Source organism: Leucoraja erinacea, chromosome 9 (genome assembly GCF_028641065.1).
Source record: "Leucoraja erinacea ecotype New England chromosome 9, Leri_hhj_1, whole genome shotgun sequence".
NCBI classification, from domain to species: Eukaryota; Metazoa; Chordata; class Chondrichthyes; order Rajiformes; family Rajidae; genus Leucoraja; species Leucoraja erinaceus.
In genome coordinates, this window is record NC_073385.1 from 65,110,390 (window position 1) to 65,126,648 (window position 16,259).

The window sequence follows — 16,259 nt, forward strand, 5'->3', positions numbered from 1 at the left end:
CCAGCGTTACAGACTTCGTGAAGAAATGTGTGGAGGACTGCATCCCAACAAAAACCTTCCAAGTGTTTCCCAATCAGAAGCCATGGATAATAATAATAATATTTTTTATTGTCATTGCACATAGGTGCAACGTGATTTGGTATGCAGCTTCCATCCGATAGTCATAACTTCAACAACTAATAAAATTTAGATATCCCGAGAAACATGATTTATAAAAAAAAAAGAACAGTAAACCAGTCTAAAGTGCAAATATGTCTGTGCCGGGTCGATGTGCGTGAATACACTTCATACAGTTTCAACCTCTCACTTCTGAGGTCTGAGGTTCCCACCTGCTTTAAAAGGGCATTAATTATACCGGCGCCCAAGAAGAGCAAGGTGACGTGCCTCAGCGACTCGACCAGTGGCACTAATGCCTGTGGTGATGAAGTGCTTTGAGAAGTTGATCATGGCGCAAATCCTACCTCGACAAAAAACCTGGACCCACTGCAGTTCGCTTACTGCTACAACAGATCAATGGTGGATGTGATCTCGCTGGCCCTCCACTACGCTCTGGATCACTTGGACAACAAAAACTCATATTCATTGATTACAGCTCAGCATTTAATACAATCATCCCCTCCAAGCTGGTTACCAAACTCTCAGTACTGGGTCTCTGCGCATCCATCTGCAATTGGATCCTCGACTTTCTCAGGTTTACAACTTGATGTTAATTTGGTAAAATTGATAAATACTGAGCTATTTTTCAGTGTTTCAAGTTGAAACACCAGCATATTTTCCTTTGTGTATTGAGATGACAGAGTATTTTACGTTCTTTCTTGGTCATTTGTCTTGTGGTCCATTGTTTACTACTTTAGGTTGAAATGTAGGGTGTGGATTAATTAATTCAATTATTTCATTGTGGAATTGAATAAATCTTGACATTTGTTTCAGAGTTCTGGTTCGAGTTCATGCCCTGTTAACTGAACAAAAACATCCAGTAGTTAGGATTTTCATATTGTATTATTATCAAACTGTCATTGATTGATTACAGTTTAATAAATATATTTTTGTTTGACTGGTGGAAATTTATTGCAGGACATCAGCAAAGGAACAGTTGTTAGTTTTCCTTCCGTTGCTACATTTGACAGTATGATGATTTTGATCAGTAATTTAAATAGTTCAGGAGACTTTGTCATCTTGCCAGTTTTCCAGATGGAATTATAGATGTATACATTTTCATTTGGCCGGTGGATTTACATAAGTGTGCAATTTTTTTAATTAAGTAAGCTATTTGAGGGATTTCATTTATTTTTCATGTAACACATTCATAGTGTCTAGATTTGGATAAGGGTCTTAACCCAAATTATCATCTGTCCATTTTCCTCCACTAGTTTGTTGCGTTCCTTTTAGAACTTTGTTTTTTTGCTCTGGATTTTTGGTTAGTACGTCTGTAATGAAAATGCATAGCAGGAGGGCGTCAATTGATCTTCAGGTCCTAACCTGATCCTGTTCAGATATGTCACTTTAGGATCCTGTACAGACAAAGAACATTGCTCATAGGAATGGTTCTATTACAAAGGTTATTTATACCAATTCCAAAGACACAGTTCAAGGTCCACAATGGGGGTAAGAGGTGAATCGGACAGTACCTTAGCTTATGGAAGAACCCTGAAGCCTGATGACTGAGGGGAAGAAGCTGTTCCGGAGTTTCGAGTTGATAAAAAAGGTCCGACCCAAAACGTCACCTAGCCTTGTTGTCTAGAGATGCTGCCTGACCCCCCTGACTCCAGCACTTGGTGCCATTCTTTGTAAATCAGCATCTCCAGTTCCTCATTTCTACTAATAGCCTGAGGGGTTTTGACAGGATGGCTCCTATTGTGGGTTCCTTGTATCAAGTCTTTGATTATGTTGTATGTTTTTCTCAGGCAGAGTGAAGTGTGAATGGAGCCACTATTTGAGTTCGAATAATGATGGCTCGGCTATTCTCTGCAATTTCTTGCTGTTTTAAACAGAGTTGTTCCCAAACTAAGGCAACCCAACAGTATGCTTTCTATGGTCTTCTTCTTGGCCTAAAGTTGGAGGTCAACTTGTTCTATTTGATCTTTTGTTTGTGCATGTCGGGTTGATTGCAGTAGTCGAAACCGGGTGGACCACGTGAAGGTTGCAATCTCCCACCCTCTTTTCTATGGTGCATCAGTAGAACTTTGTAAGAGTTATTGGAGGTATGCTGAATTTCCTCAGTCTTCTCGGGAAATAGAGGTGTTGGTGTGCTTCTTGCTGTTGCTTCAATATAGTTGGTGCATGACAAATCATTGGTAATATTTATGCCAGGGAACTTGAAGCTTGCAACCATTTCCATTTTAACACCATTGATGCTGATTGGTCATCCATATACTCCGCCAGGCTTCCTGAAGTCGACGACTAGCTCCTTCATCTTGCTGACATTGAGGGAGAGGTTGTTGGCTTCACAACGTCCTCTATCTCCTCCTAATCATCTCGTTATTGTTCAAAGTCCAGCCCACCACAATAGTGTCATCTGCCAACTTGTAAAAAGAGAAGTTGAAACAGTTACAATTTGCAGTGGTTAGTTTTGTATATGTAATTGACACTTCTATATTTTGAATTTAAACTAACATATGCTACTGAAAATCTAAACTCTAAATCAGTCATCATCCACAAACTGATTACCTTTAATCATCTGCCATTATTCACCTTGTATTCTGGTGATCTTTTGTGCTAAAATACTCTCTTTCTGTTTTAACCAATTGTTATGGAATTCTGGTAGACAGAAAATGCTGGAGAAACTCAGCGGGTGAGGCAGCATCTATGGAGAGAAGGAATAGGCGACGTTACAGGTTGAGACCCTTCTGAGTTTCTCCAGCATTTTTTGTCTACCTTCGATTTTTCCTGCATCTGTAGGTCTTTCATAAACATTATGGAATTCAGAATAATTTGGAACTTCAGGCACATGTCCTAGGTTTCTGTTCTGCTTTGGCATGATTAAATTTGTGTAAAAACTGTAAATTGGAAATTATTTACACAAATTAAGCTAACATATTTTATCATTATTCGCCTTTTTTTTAACTCCAAATTTGCTATTTTTGTCAGCAATTACTTAGTACAAAGTTTTTTGCATTGCTTCTCCCAAAAAAAGGTCTAGAATTTGTCTTTTTGTTTTGCACTATATTCGTGTTTTTATTTATTAAACTTTTTTTGTTTATTATGCTATCTATTGATAACTGTGTTTATGAACCTGATGCTGCAAATAAGAATTTAATTGTTCTGTTCCGGTACACACGCCATTCAAAACTCTTGACTTTTGATTCCAAGTTGCAGCAAACTTCATTTTAAGAAAGCTAGGGAGCATTTCCTAGAGGGTCATCTCTATTATGCCCCAAAAAATGCATGTTTTCTTTATTTTACTGTTTTTTTGTTATATTTTTCATTTTTCATGCATTAGCTTTGAGCACTTCCAGCAAAGCTGCTATTTAATGCTCAAACCTAACCATGCTTGAGAAAGCGCAAGTAAACTGCCTTTTTACCTGCAAATGTTATTGAGCTTTTAAGAAGGAACTGCAGATGCTGGAAAATCGATGGTACACAAAAATGCTGGAGAAATTCAGCGGGTGCAGCAGCATCTATGGAGCGAAGGAGATAGGCAACGTTTCGGGCCAAAACCCTTCTTCAGACTGGTGGGGGGAGGCGGGGAGAAGAAAGGAAAAAGGAGGAGCCCGAGGGCTGAGGGAGAACTAGGAAGGGGAGGAGACAGCAAGGGCTAACAGAATTGTGAGAATTCAATGTTCATGCCACCAGGATGCAGACTCCCCAAGCGGAATATGAGGTGCTGTTCCTCCAATTTCCGGTGTTGCTCACTCTGGCCGTGGAGGAGGCCCAGGACAGAGAGGTTGGATTCGGAATGGGAGGGGGAGTTGAAGTGCTGAGCCACCGGGATGTCAGGTTGGTTAATGCGGACCGAGCGGAGGTGTTCGGCGAAACGATCGCCATGCCTGCGCTTGGTTTTACCGATGTAGATCAGCTGACATCTAAAGCAGCTGATGCAATAGATGAGGTAGGAGGAGATGCAGGTGAACCTCTGTCGCGCCTGGAACGAATGCTTGGGTCCTTGAATGTAGTCGAGGGGGGAGCTCTTGGATTGGAAATCCCACAGGGCGTTTTTAAATGTTAAGGTTCTCCTTATGTGTGTATATATAGTGCTTATTTTGTTGAAAACAGATGGCTAATTGCAATGTCTTTGCTTTTTTAGGATATGACTTTTCTGAAGTTTTGCGATGGTTTGCCGAAAGAGTTGATCGCATAATCCTGCTCTTTGATGCCCACAAATTGGATATATCTGATGAGTTTTCAGAGGCTATCAAGGCACTAAAAGGCCAAGATGACAAGATCCGTGTTGTTCTGAACAAGGCAGACCAAGTAGATACACAGCAACTGATGAGGGTGTATGGTGCATTGATGTGGTCTCTTGGCAAAGTGATTGACACTCCTGAGGTCGTCCGCGTCTACATTGGATCCTTCTGGTCAAAACCCCTACAGATTACCGAAAATCGAAAGCTCTTTGAAATGGAAACAGAGGACCTCTTCAAGGATATTAAGGGCTTACCTCGAAATGCTGCACTGCGCAAACTTAATGATCTCATCAAAAGAGCCAGACTTGCCAAGGTATGAGTGTAAAAATAGAATGTTGAATCTGATTCATTACAGGGTGGCAAATTGATAATTATATCCAAAAAAAGCAAAATGCTTTGGAATGCTCGCAAACACTTGACTGGCCAGATCTGAGCAAACTTTTCCACAGATTAGTCAAGCGGTATAATTACGTAATTGAGATATCTTTCAGCCCTGGCGCAGCTGGTCGAACTGCTGCAGCACAGCGCCAGAATATCGAGTTCAATCCCAACCTCTTCTGCTGTCTGTGTGGAGTTTGCACGTTTTTCATGTCACCACATGCGCTTCCTCCCGGTGCTCGATTTCTTCCCACATCCCAAAGACGTGTGGGTTTGTGGAGAGAGGTCACGGAAGGAAAGAGTGTGGAGGAGAAGGGGGGGAAGAGCGAGGGAAGGGACGGGGTCAGAACGAGAGACAGCAAGAGAGAGGGTAGAGGGAGAGATCGGGGAGGAGAGAGAACTGAGGGGACAAGCGGGTCGAGGAGAAGGGGGGGAAGAGCGAGGGAAGGGACGGGGTCAGAACGAGAGACAGCAAGAGAGAGGGTAGAGGGAGAGATCAGGGGAGGAGAGAGAGAACTGCGGGGACAAGCGGGTCAGAACACGAGGCCGTGAGAGGAGAGAGGGGGCGGGTGGGTCGGTGGGCAGACGGAGAGGCTGAAATGAAACGGGGAGAGATAAAGTAGAGAGAGAGAGAGAGAGAGGAGACGATGTGGGGTTTTACACGAGAGGCCGAGAGGAGGGTCCAAAAAAAAGACGATTTGTGTGGTATTTGGTAAAATAATAGCAATATGAAGATGCCATGACCAAAGCAAAGATACTAGAGCGGAAGCCGGTTACGGAAATGGCGCTAAAGATTACCCATGACCTACTACGGCTTTTTCGTCGAGTGGACTATCTTGCTCCGCTCTTTGATCTTTGGTCACAATGTTGATTGCTGGAATGAAGATGGTGAGGTACAAAAACAGGTTGAGCAGGTTCCATCCAAATCCATTGTGGATTCTGCGATGATGTTATCTCTCATTTGGGTATCCAGAACAGGGGTACATGTACCACCAGATTTGTTTTGTTTGTGCATAGATTTAGAAAAAGAGCAATTTCATCTCTGGGGGTCTTTGCTGCTTTGGAGATCTCAACACCACAGAACTACTCCCTTGGCATATTTTCCCGTTTGTGAAAAACAGGCAGAACTACTGAATGGCTTAGCTGACATGAGTTTGGCTGGTTTATTATGTTTGTCATGTGTACAGGATACAGTGAAAAACTTTGTTTGCATGCTATCCTGTCACTCATGCTATAACAAGCCATACAGCCGTACAATAGACTGTGCCAGAGTGCAGAATGAGGTAGTTTGGAAGATCATGCCTGTGCCAGTAGTCCGATGCTGTCCCTGAATCTGGTGGCCTGTGCTTTCAAACTTTTGATTGTTGTGCCTGATAGGAGAGGAAGGAAGAGGAAATAACCATGATGAAAATGGTCCGTGATTATGCTGGCTGCTTTCCCAAGACAGCGCGAAGTGCAGATAGAGACTTGGAGACACAAGGAACTTGGAGAAAACAAGGAACTGCAGATGCTGGAATTTGAGCTTAACAAAATGCTGGAGTAACTTTAGCGTGCCAGACAGCATCTGTGGAGGGAATAGTTAGGCGACGTTTCAGGTTGGGATGTTTCTTCAGACTTGGGCAGCAGAGCTCTAGACATACACTGCAGATTTGTTCTACTTTCAAGATGCCCAAGGCTACATTCCTACATCACAAATATGATATCACAAGGATAAAATAGGAATATTGATATTTAGTTATTTAGTAATTTAATCCTTCCTGTAGATTTAGAGGCTTTTATGGGGGGCAAAATAGGTCATGTGTACACAAAGAATTCCATGAAACAAAAGTTAAAAAATCTCAGATGAAGGAGCTTGTTTAGTGCAGTGCTGTGCAATTTTAATTTCACAAAGCTTCACAGCAGATCGATCTCGACCTGATACGTCATCAATCCATGTTCTCCTGAGATGCTGTCGAGTTACTCCAGCACTTTATGTCCTTTTGTGTCTTAACCAGCATCCGCAGTTCCTTGTTTCTAAACTAAATCGTGAATTACGTTTAGAGATGCACGTGAGGTATGGGCCATGAAAGTTTCATCTGGTAGGGTGGGATGATCTAAATGACTAATCCGGTTTATTATTGTCACATGTACGGAAATGCAGTGAAAAGCTTTGAGTTGCTCACTGTCCACGCAATCAAACCAAACAGACGTCGTAGTGGTAAAAGTGAAATGAAACAGAATGCAGAACATATTTTAAGTTTAATGTTTCAGCATGGAGTGTATGAGATGCCCTTTCAGTCGTCCATTCACTGATAACAGTGTTTTCAAGCTTTTGTCTTTTCTGCCCAATGGGATTATGTTGGTGCATAGATGGAGTGGTTGGGGTGGGTTAGAGTCTGCTTTGCATGATGGGCAGGGCTGTGTTCACATCTCTGCAATTTCTTGCGGTTTTGGAAAGAATAAGTTTTGATGTATCCCTAAATGATACTTTCTATGGTGCTTCTATAAAAATCGTTGGAGATATGCTGGTTTTCCTTATGAGAAAGTAGAGGCAATCATGGGTGTCAATGTGGTTAGATCAGGACAAATTAGTGGTGATATTTATGCCTGGGAACTTGAAGGTCTCGAGCATCTCCACATCAGCGCCATTGATGCAGACTTGGGCATGTACCCCACCCCACTCCCTGAAGTTGGTAACTTGTTCTTTCGTTATCCTGACACTGATGGGGAGGTTGTTGTCTTGATACCATGTTACTAAGCTCTCTATTTCATTCCTGTATTCCTTGTCAACGATGGAGATCTGGCTCGCTACAGTAGTGTCATCTGCAAACTTGTAAATGGAGTAAAAGCAGAATTTAGTTGTGCAGTCGCAAATGTATCAATCAATCAACCTTTATTGTCATCCTGCAAAGCAACAATTGTACAGTGCAAAATGAGAAGACGTTTCTCAGGGAATACCGACCAGAGCATCGCACATAAAACTTAAACATTTCACACATAAATAAAAACAATCCAGTCCCTGATGAAACAGTACAAATAGTTAAAAGCAGGTAAAACAGCAACATTAAAATACAGTCATTAAAATGTCCAGGGCAGCTTATTTGAGTGGCCAGTGCCAGAGTTATTAAATATAACGAGGGTTTGAGAGCGCATCCTTGCAGGTGCTGTGAAAGATCGTGGCAGATGTCTTGTCACCTATTCTTGTTGATCTTGGTCCATAGGTCAAGTAGTCTAGGATCCTGTTGTAGAGTGGTGGGTGAGTCAGGATTTTGGGCATGTTTGCTTGTGTTTAAGATGCTGGGTTTTTATTTATTATTGTCATGTGTACTGAGGTACAGTGAAAACTTTGTTATTAGACAATTTAAAGATATAGCATGGTAACAGGCTCTTCAGCCCACCGAGTCCATGCTAACCATTGATCACCAATGCACACTAGTTATCCCACTACACGCCAAGGGTAGTTTACAGAGGGATTTATATTTGGGGTTGTGGGAAGAAACCACATCACCCAGAGGAATCTCACGCAGTCATAGGGAGAACATGCAAACTCCACGCAAACTGCACCCTGAGGTCTAAGATCTCTGGCCGCTGTACGGCTGTATCTTTGCGCCGCCCAGATGCATGTTATCCAATCAGATGACACTATATATAAATGCAATCAAGCCGAACTCAAGTACAAGAGTAGAGCAAAGGGGAAGATATAATGCAGAATATAATTCTTAGCATTGCAGCGTACCAGATCCATAGGCAAAGTGCAATGTCTGTAATGGGATAGAGATGAATCGGATAGCACTCTAGCATATGGTAGGACTGATCAGAAGCCTGATACCAGAGGGAGAAGCTGTTCCTGAGTCTGGTGGAGCAGGAAGAAGAAAGAACAACCAGGATGGGACATGCCTTTGATTATGTGGGCTTTCCTGAGGCAGCGTGAAGTGTAGATAGTCAATGGTGGGGAGTATGATCTGTGTGATGGACTGGACTACATCCACAACTTTGTGCAACTTATTGCGGGTTTGGGCAGAGTTATTTCCAAACCAAGCTGTTATGCAACCCGCCAGTATGCTTTCTATGGTTCATCTGTGAAGGTTTACATAGATACATAGACAATAGGTGCAGGAGTAGGCCATTCGGCCCTTCGAGCCATTCAATGTGATCATGGCGGTAGGGTCATTGGAGACGTGTCAAATTCCCCCAATCTCTGAAGGAAGTATAGGCATTGGTGTGCCTTCATTGCTGTGGCCGCATTGTGGTTGATCCACAACAGACCGTTAATGTGAAGAAGCTATCATCCATTTCCACTCCGGCACTTCCACACGCTTCTTGATGTCGATAACTAGCTCCTTTGTCTTGCTGACATCTAGGGAAAGTGAGGCAGAGCTGTAGTCAATAAATAGTAGTCTGACTTGGGTACCTTTTATCCAGGGATGATTGTAAGGCCAGGGAGATGGTGTCTGCTGTGGGCCTGTGGCAGAGGAAGGTGACGCAGTGGTTCAAGGCTGCCTGGGAGGTTGGAGTTGATGTGCACCATGACCAGTCGCTGAAACCATTTCATTTTAATTGTTGCTGTAACTTCATCCAACAACCAGAGCTCCAAAGTACACATCTCTGTATCTTTTATTTTCTGTGTCAAGAGAGTAGGATAAATATCTGGAAGGGACAGTAGAGTAGGAATACCCCGGATTGTTCTTTGATAGTTTAGTTCAGAGATACAGCACGGAAACAGCTGCTTCAGCCCACCAAGCCCACACGATTTTTACCGAAGCCAATTACCCTACAAACCAGTACATCTTGGTGTGTGGGAGGAAACTGGAGCACCCGGGGCAAATCCACGTGGTCACGGGGGGAACATATAAACTCCGTACAGACAGCACCCGTAGTTGGGATCGAACCTGTGTATCTGGCGCTGTATGGCAGCAACTCTGCCGCTGTGCCACCATGTCACCCCCATGCTCTTGGTATAGACTTGATAAGGTGAATGGCCTCCTCCCATTGGTGGCAGAAAAATAATTTCTTGGTTGTACATTAGTTTGAAGTGGTATACATTTTTTATTTCAGCAGTCCCATGGAACCTCTACACACGTAATGGTGGCCTTGTTATAACCCGAGCTGAAGGGTGTGTTATATTTATGTCACTTGTATCCTGAGGATGTGGTCATGCTGGAGACTTTGTAAAGTCTCAACTGCAAGGTCATGTACAGCATTATAATTTAAGATCATATTTCTAGAATATCGATGCACTGTTTATGAGTTTTCTGCACAATATTCATGTCTGACATTTTATTTCAGTAAACACCCAAGCACAATTCACTACAAATCTATTATTTGGAATTTGGTTTTGAAATTAAAGCAATTGACTCAAATTATTTGAATATGTATTAGAAATTTCTTTGTCCTTCTATTTGTATGAAAAATAGTTTACGTCTGCTGAATATGTCACATTAGGACATGTCTGAAGAAGGGCCTCGACCCAAAACGTCACCCATTCCTTCTCTCCAGAGATGATGCCTGTCCTGAGTTACTCCAGAATTTTGTGTTTGTCTTCACATTAAGACATTTCTTTCATTTTAAAGTTTCTTGGAAACTGCCTGATATAAATTGCTTTAGGGTTCCCATGAATCTTTCAGTAAGTTTGCACTGTAGATTTTGTGTTGCTTTTAGATTAAAATGAGTATTTCTCGGTTTTCCAAAATCCATACTTGCCCGCAGGCTGCAACCACTTACTTCTCTGTTCTCAAGCTGAACCTGGTGTCATGTCACTTCACAGACTCATGGCCACTAACTCCATCACTGAACCCAAGCATCTACAAATGGACATTTGTAATTACTGTTTAAAGGTTCAAAGAACACTTTATTGTCACCTGTTAAGGTACAGTGAAACTCAAACATGAAATATAATAGCTATTACAACACTTTAGTTCAGGCATAGTTAACTACTTCAGGACGATGTTGGCGGAGTCCAGAACCAGGGGCCACAGTTTACGAATAAGGGGTAGGCCATAGAACGGAGATGAGGAAAAACCTTTTCACCCAGCTCCTCTCCATCCCGCACTGATCCCCATTCCTGTCTCTATTCGGTCCCCCCCCCCCCCCCATCTCTAGGGAGGTTGCACGAAAGGTCACTGGGCCATAGGGCTCGACGCATGGAGCCGCTAAATCCAACTGGAAGACATCCGTCACTTCCGGTATATGTTATTAATGCTAGAAACACCTACTTTCCTACCTGTTAAAAACCGCCAAAATGTTGAATTTTTGCGCTGAAATAAATTGTGGGAGTCGGGGTAAGTGTGAGAGACATGTACCCAACTTCAGAATTCCAAACGTGAAGCGAAATGAAGGTAAAGAGAAACGAGAACTGCAGGGACTACAGCAGCTAAAGTGCTTGGTAAACATTGAAACTATTGTCTAAAAATTCTCAGAAGTGATAAATCTGGCTGTAAATTTTTCTTCAGATGCGTTTTCATTTTGTATGTAAAAACCCACGAGAGCCATGGGCGATTTAAAAAAAATTACAGCCAGATTTATCACTTCTTAAACTTTTTAGATGCCAAAGGAGTCAAGAAAAAACACAAATAATGCCTTACTGTTGATGAAATGCAGTGAGCTAACGGCCAATGTTTGCCAAGCACTTTGGCTGTTGTTGTCCCTTCAGCTCGCGTTTTTATCTACCGTCATTTCTCCTCACTTTTGGAATTCTGAAGTATGCTAAATGTCTCACACGCTTATCCCGATTTCCATAATTATTTACAGCGCAAAAATTGACAATTTCAGCGGGTTTTAACGTGCCCGCTACGCTGGAAACAATGGTAAGTGCCTACCTGCAGTTCATCGCGTGTAATCCATTTAGAGTAGCATAGCAACAGTACGGGTCATGGGTCGTGACCCGACTGCCGTGAAACCTCCCTATTCATCCTGCACTGATCTCCCTAGCCACCTCGCATTGATTCTCCTGCCACTCCCCATCAATCCTACACTGGTTCCCCAATTCATCCTGTACTGACCCCCCTTCCCATCCAACCTGCACTGCTCATCCCTTCATCCTGCACTGCTCCCTCCCATCCATCCTGCACAGATCCCCCCCATTCAACCCCACTGACATCCCCCGCGCTCTCCCCTCACAATTTTACCTACTGCAACCAACACTCACGAATTCCCCTGCCTCAATCCATCCAATCCACACCGATTGCCTTCTCAAGCCCCCCCCCCCCCCCCCCCCCGACCCTATTGTGCTGTAAATGTCTTCAGAGCTAACATTGACAATGTTTGATAACGGAATGCAATCAAATATGTTTTAATTCCCAATGTTATTATTTGTTTTAATCCATAAAGATGGATTAATTAAATTTTGAACACGTGAAACATTAAAACCGCAGTGTTCGATTGTCATTGTCATTGACACGTTATTACAGAATTCAATTTAATGGCAAATCAATGCTGTTAATATGGAGTATTAGTACTGTAGTTATTTAATGAGCAACATTCACGTTGAATTTATCCAGGTATTACTTCTACAGTCAGTCATGTACATCACAAATTTGGTCAGGAGTTATTTCAGTTGAAATTTTAACGTTAATTCTGAAGTGGGAATGATGGAAAAAGCGCTTATCAACAATTCTTTTTTAAAAATGGTGCTTACAAACTGGGTATCTTCATTGCCACATACATCCAATCTGAATGTCTGGTAATGTGGCGTCTTGACACCTTTAAATATATTACCAAACATTTGCTGCATTTATGTCCTTTGGCCATCTCTTGATAGTCAGTGTAATGTTTAACCTGTCAGATGGGTATAGTCAGTTTTAACAGCTATTATCATAAAATGCCTTTAGAAAATTCCTTGCAACCTGTATATTTTGTTGTGGATAAATTATGTGGGAAGCGAGAGTGTTTCTGTACCAATAGCAATAATGACCCATGCTATGGCCATGTCATGATAATTTTTGGTCCTTCACAGAAAACATGCTTGCATCAATCTGTAGTGTGCATGGTTAAGCATATATGTTATCAAGGTCCAGGATTTATTGACACAGGTTGATCATACGCTGAATAATCCAACCACATTTTTGTTTGGAAGTGGAAAGAAATAATAAAAATTGCATTAATTGCAATGTGTAAAAAGAGTTGAGATACTGTATTATAATTTTGCTGCATGTCATTGTGGTATATATCATGTCTTGATTGGTGAATATATTAGTTTGTGACTTTATTTGAAGCAGAAATAATATGTGAATGCTTCATTGAGCATAATTCCGACTGGTAACTACGCACTTCGTCCGAGCACGCGTCATGCAAGCCGTCTTAAATGACCACCTAAAATGTCATTTGGCAACCTAAAAAGCTGCCACGGTTCCCCGGCTGGCAACAGGGAAAAAAAGTTAAGCGAGAGCCCTGCTGTGGATAACTCCGATTAGTGTCTTCTTACCTTTACAATTCCTCAATTCTATCCAGAGCGACTAGATCGTCAGTCCCTATGTCACCCCTCGCAAGGGACTGAATTCCATCCCGCACCAGCAGAGCTACCCCACCTCCTCTGCCCACCTGCCTGTCCTTTCTAAAGGATGTATAACCCTGAATATTCAGTTCCCAGCCCCGATCATCTTGCAGCCATGTCTCTGTAATCCCCACAATGTCATATCTGCCAATCTCTAACTGAGCCTCAAGCTCATCCACTTTACTTCTTATATTTTGCATTCATATATAATACATTTAATCCAGTTCTCACCTCACCTTTCACATCGATTCCTATTTCACTTGGCCATACTCTCCTATCCCTTCGTGAGCTTTCTGTTCCGTTAATTCTGGCGTGTTTCTTAACTTTTCCTATAGTTTCTTTCCCTTTAACTCCATCCTTGTATTTCCAATTTGTCTTCTCCCCTCTCTCCCCCCCCCCCCCCCCCCCCCCCCCCCCACCCACTGTAACACTCCACTGTAAAAAGGCCTGCCCTGCAGCAGTTAAATAGCTTGACTCCTATATGTAAATTATACCGAACCAGTTGTGCAAACAGGTTGGGATGGAAACCATGCTAATCATCAGGCGATCAGAATGATGAAATGCATGCCAATTAGTGAGTTGGATGATCTGTCCATTGCCTGGAAATGATAATCACCAGTACATCATCCCCACGCAAACACTCCAGTCTGAAAGCCGGTTCCCTTTCCACTGTGCCCTTGTGCTTACCACAAAATGTGGAATGTGTGAGAACAGCCTTTCCACACTAATGCAGCTGCATGTGATCCTAACAGGATCGATCTTCTACCGAGCCGGTAGTGAGAATCGTTTTCTTGACTAATTGAATGTACCATTGTTGAAGAACTGCTTTTTACACGTTAGTTTTATCCAAATCAAGTGATATGTATAAGCTATAATGTTTCCAGTGATCGGCTGGAAACATTATATATCCAGTGATGTGAATGCAAGGAATTTTCTTAGCCTCCAGCTGTTTGATCACAGTGGCATAACTTAATTGAGCATGAAAGGAGATGGAAGTGAGTGAATGCTCATACAGATGAAGAGTCCTGACCTAAAACATCACCTATCCATGTTCTCCAGAGATGCTGCTGACCCGCTGAGTTACTTCAGCACTTTGTATCTTTTTTTGCACATCAGCATCTGCGATTCCTTGTTTTCTCGTGCTGCATGTTTCAGTTCACCTACTTATCATATCTTGTTGTATCTAAATGTTGCATCTTTAAACAAATTTAAAATGTTCTTGTTCAAATCAAGTGATAGTGTGAGACTTGTTTCATAGTTTGTGATAGGATAAAAGCATCATATGTAACTTGTAACTCAAATTTCACTGAACCTTAATTGGTATATGTGACAATTAAATTGAATCTTGAATCTTGTATGGAGAAATATTATGCTGTGCACAAAGTAACACCCCCTGTTGAATTCAGTGAGCTAGTTCAACCAGCCTGTTGTTTGCTGGCTATTTTCCAAATACTTCTCCATTTCCTCAAACTTTGACCTCTCCCATGTAAGGCCCTGTACAAAAAGCCTGAGGGAACTTCCCCAAAACACCTGTCAAATTCCACCTCTATCTCTCCTGTAGCCCCTGCGCCCTGGAACATTAAACTGCCAGTTTTGCTCACTCTCTTAGCCAGGTTTTCGTAATGGTTAAAGAAAGGGGCAAAGTATGTATTCAAAGGAAAGATTTAGCTCTTAGGGCTAACGGAATCAAGGGATATGGGGAGAAAGCAGGAACGGGGTACTGATTGTGGATGATCAGCCATGATCACATTGAATGGCGGTGCTGGCTCGAAGGGCCGAATGGCCTACTCCTGCTCCTGTTTTCTACCTTTCTATGTCAAGCGATGCCTTCTAGTCCCAGACATTCCCAACCTGGAAAAAAGGTTTTGACTGTTTTCCCTTTCAATGCCTTTTATAATTTCTTATTATTAAGGTTAGCTCCCAATCCCCGAAATTCCAGAGAAGTAAATCCAGGTTTGTCCAAACTTCCTCTTATAGCTAATATCCTCTAATCCAGGCAGCATTCTGGTAAACCTCTTCTGCACACTTTGCAAGGCCTCTACATCTTTTGTGTAATGGGGTGACCAGAACTGCATGTTATTCTAAAAGTGGCCTAACCAAAGTCCTATAACATTGCGCCATTACTTCCTGAATCTTATGTATGATGCCCTGACCACTAAGGCATGCCTAGCATAAAGCCCCTGTCCCACTTAGGCGATTTTTTTGGCAATTACAGGCGACTAGGCCGTCGCCAAATGGTCGCGGGGTGACGCCTGTATGGTCGTGCATAGTCTCGTCGCTTAAAGAATCGTAACCTTTTTCTGGTTGCCGCTGGATTTTGAAATGTTCAAAACGTTTCGGCCACTGTGGGCTTGACGTAGCTTGTCTTCTCCTGACGTAGGTGCTGTCGTAGGTTGTCGCCAGGATGGCGCAGGTTGTCGCCAGGTGACGTTGGTTGTCGCCGGGTGCTGGCCTCGGTGAATTCCATTGGCGACTACCTACGTCAACTGGCGACAGGTACCGCCGACTGAATTATCTTCAGTTGTCGCCGACAGGGTCGTAGCTTGTCGCGGGTGGACGTGGGTTGACTTTGGTTGTCGTAGATTGTCGCCTGTGTGGTCGTAGGTGGACGTCCTAATGTGTCGCCGGTTGTCGGTAGCTTGACGTCGACAAGGTGGTAGGTTGTCGTAGCTTGTCGTAGACATTGTCGTAGGGGGGGGGGGTCCAGATGTCGCTTTTTCGGCGACCTCCTACTACTGTGACGGTCGCTGGCAGACGCCGAAAATATCGCTTAAGTGGGACAAGCCCTTAATCTTCTCTACCATTCTATCTCCTTGTGTTGCCTCTCTCAGGGAGCTTTGGACTTGGACCCCAAGATCCCCAAATTCAAATAAAGCATTTGAACTCAGAACGGAACATTAAATGGAACAATTGACACAAAAGGCAGAGACATTTGAACTTTTGTGAAATCTTGCACATATTTTAGGGGCAGAAGTTTAGGGGTAACATGAGGGGGAACTTCTTTACTCAGAGAGTGGTAGCTGTGTGGAATGAGCTTCCAGTGGAAGTGGTGGAGGCAGGTTCGATTTTAT

The 16,259-nt window shown here is 42.7% G+C and overlaps 1 protein-coding gene across 1 annotated transcript in view; it reads left to right on the forward strand.

The window, feature by feature from the left end:
* LOC129700503 (EH domain-containing protein 3-like) overlaps window positions 1–16,259 on the forward strand; it is a 53,817-nt gene that overhangs the window by 18,924 nt on the left and 18,634 nt on the right. The window contains exon 4 of the mRNA XM_055641057.1: window positions 4,244–4,656. Coding sequence (XP_055497032.1) covers window positions 4,244–4,656 — 413 coding nt within the window. The remainder of the gene's footprint in view (window positions 1–4,243; window positions 4,657–16,259) is intronic.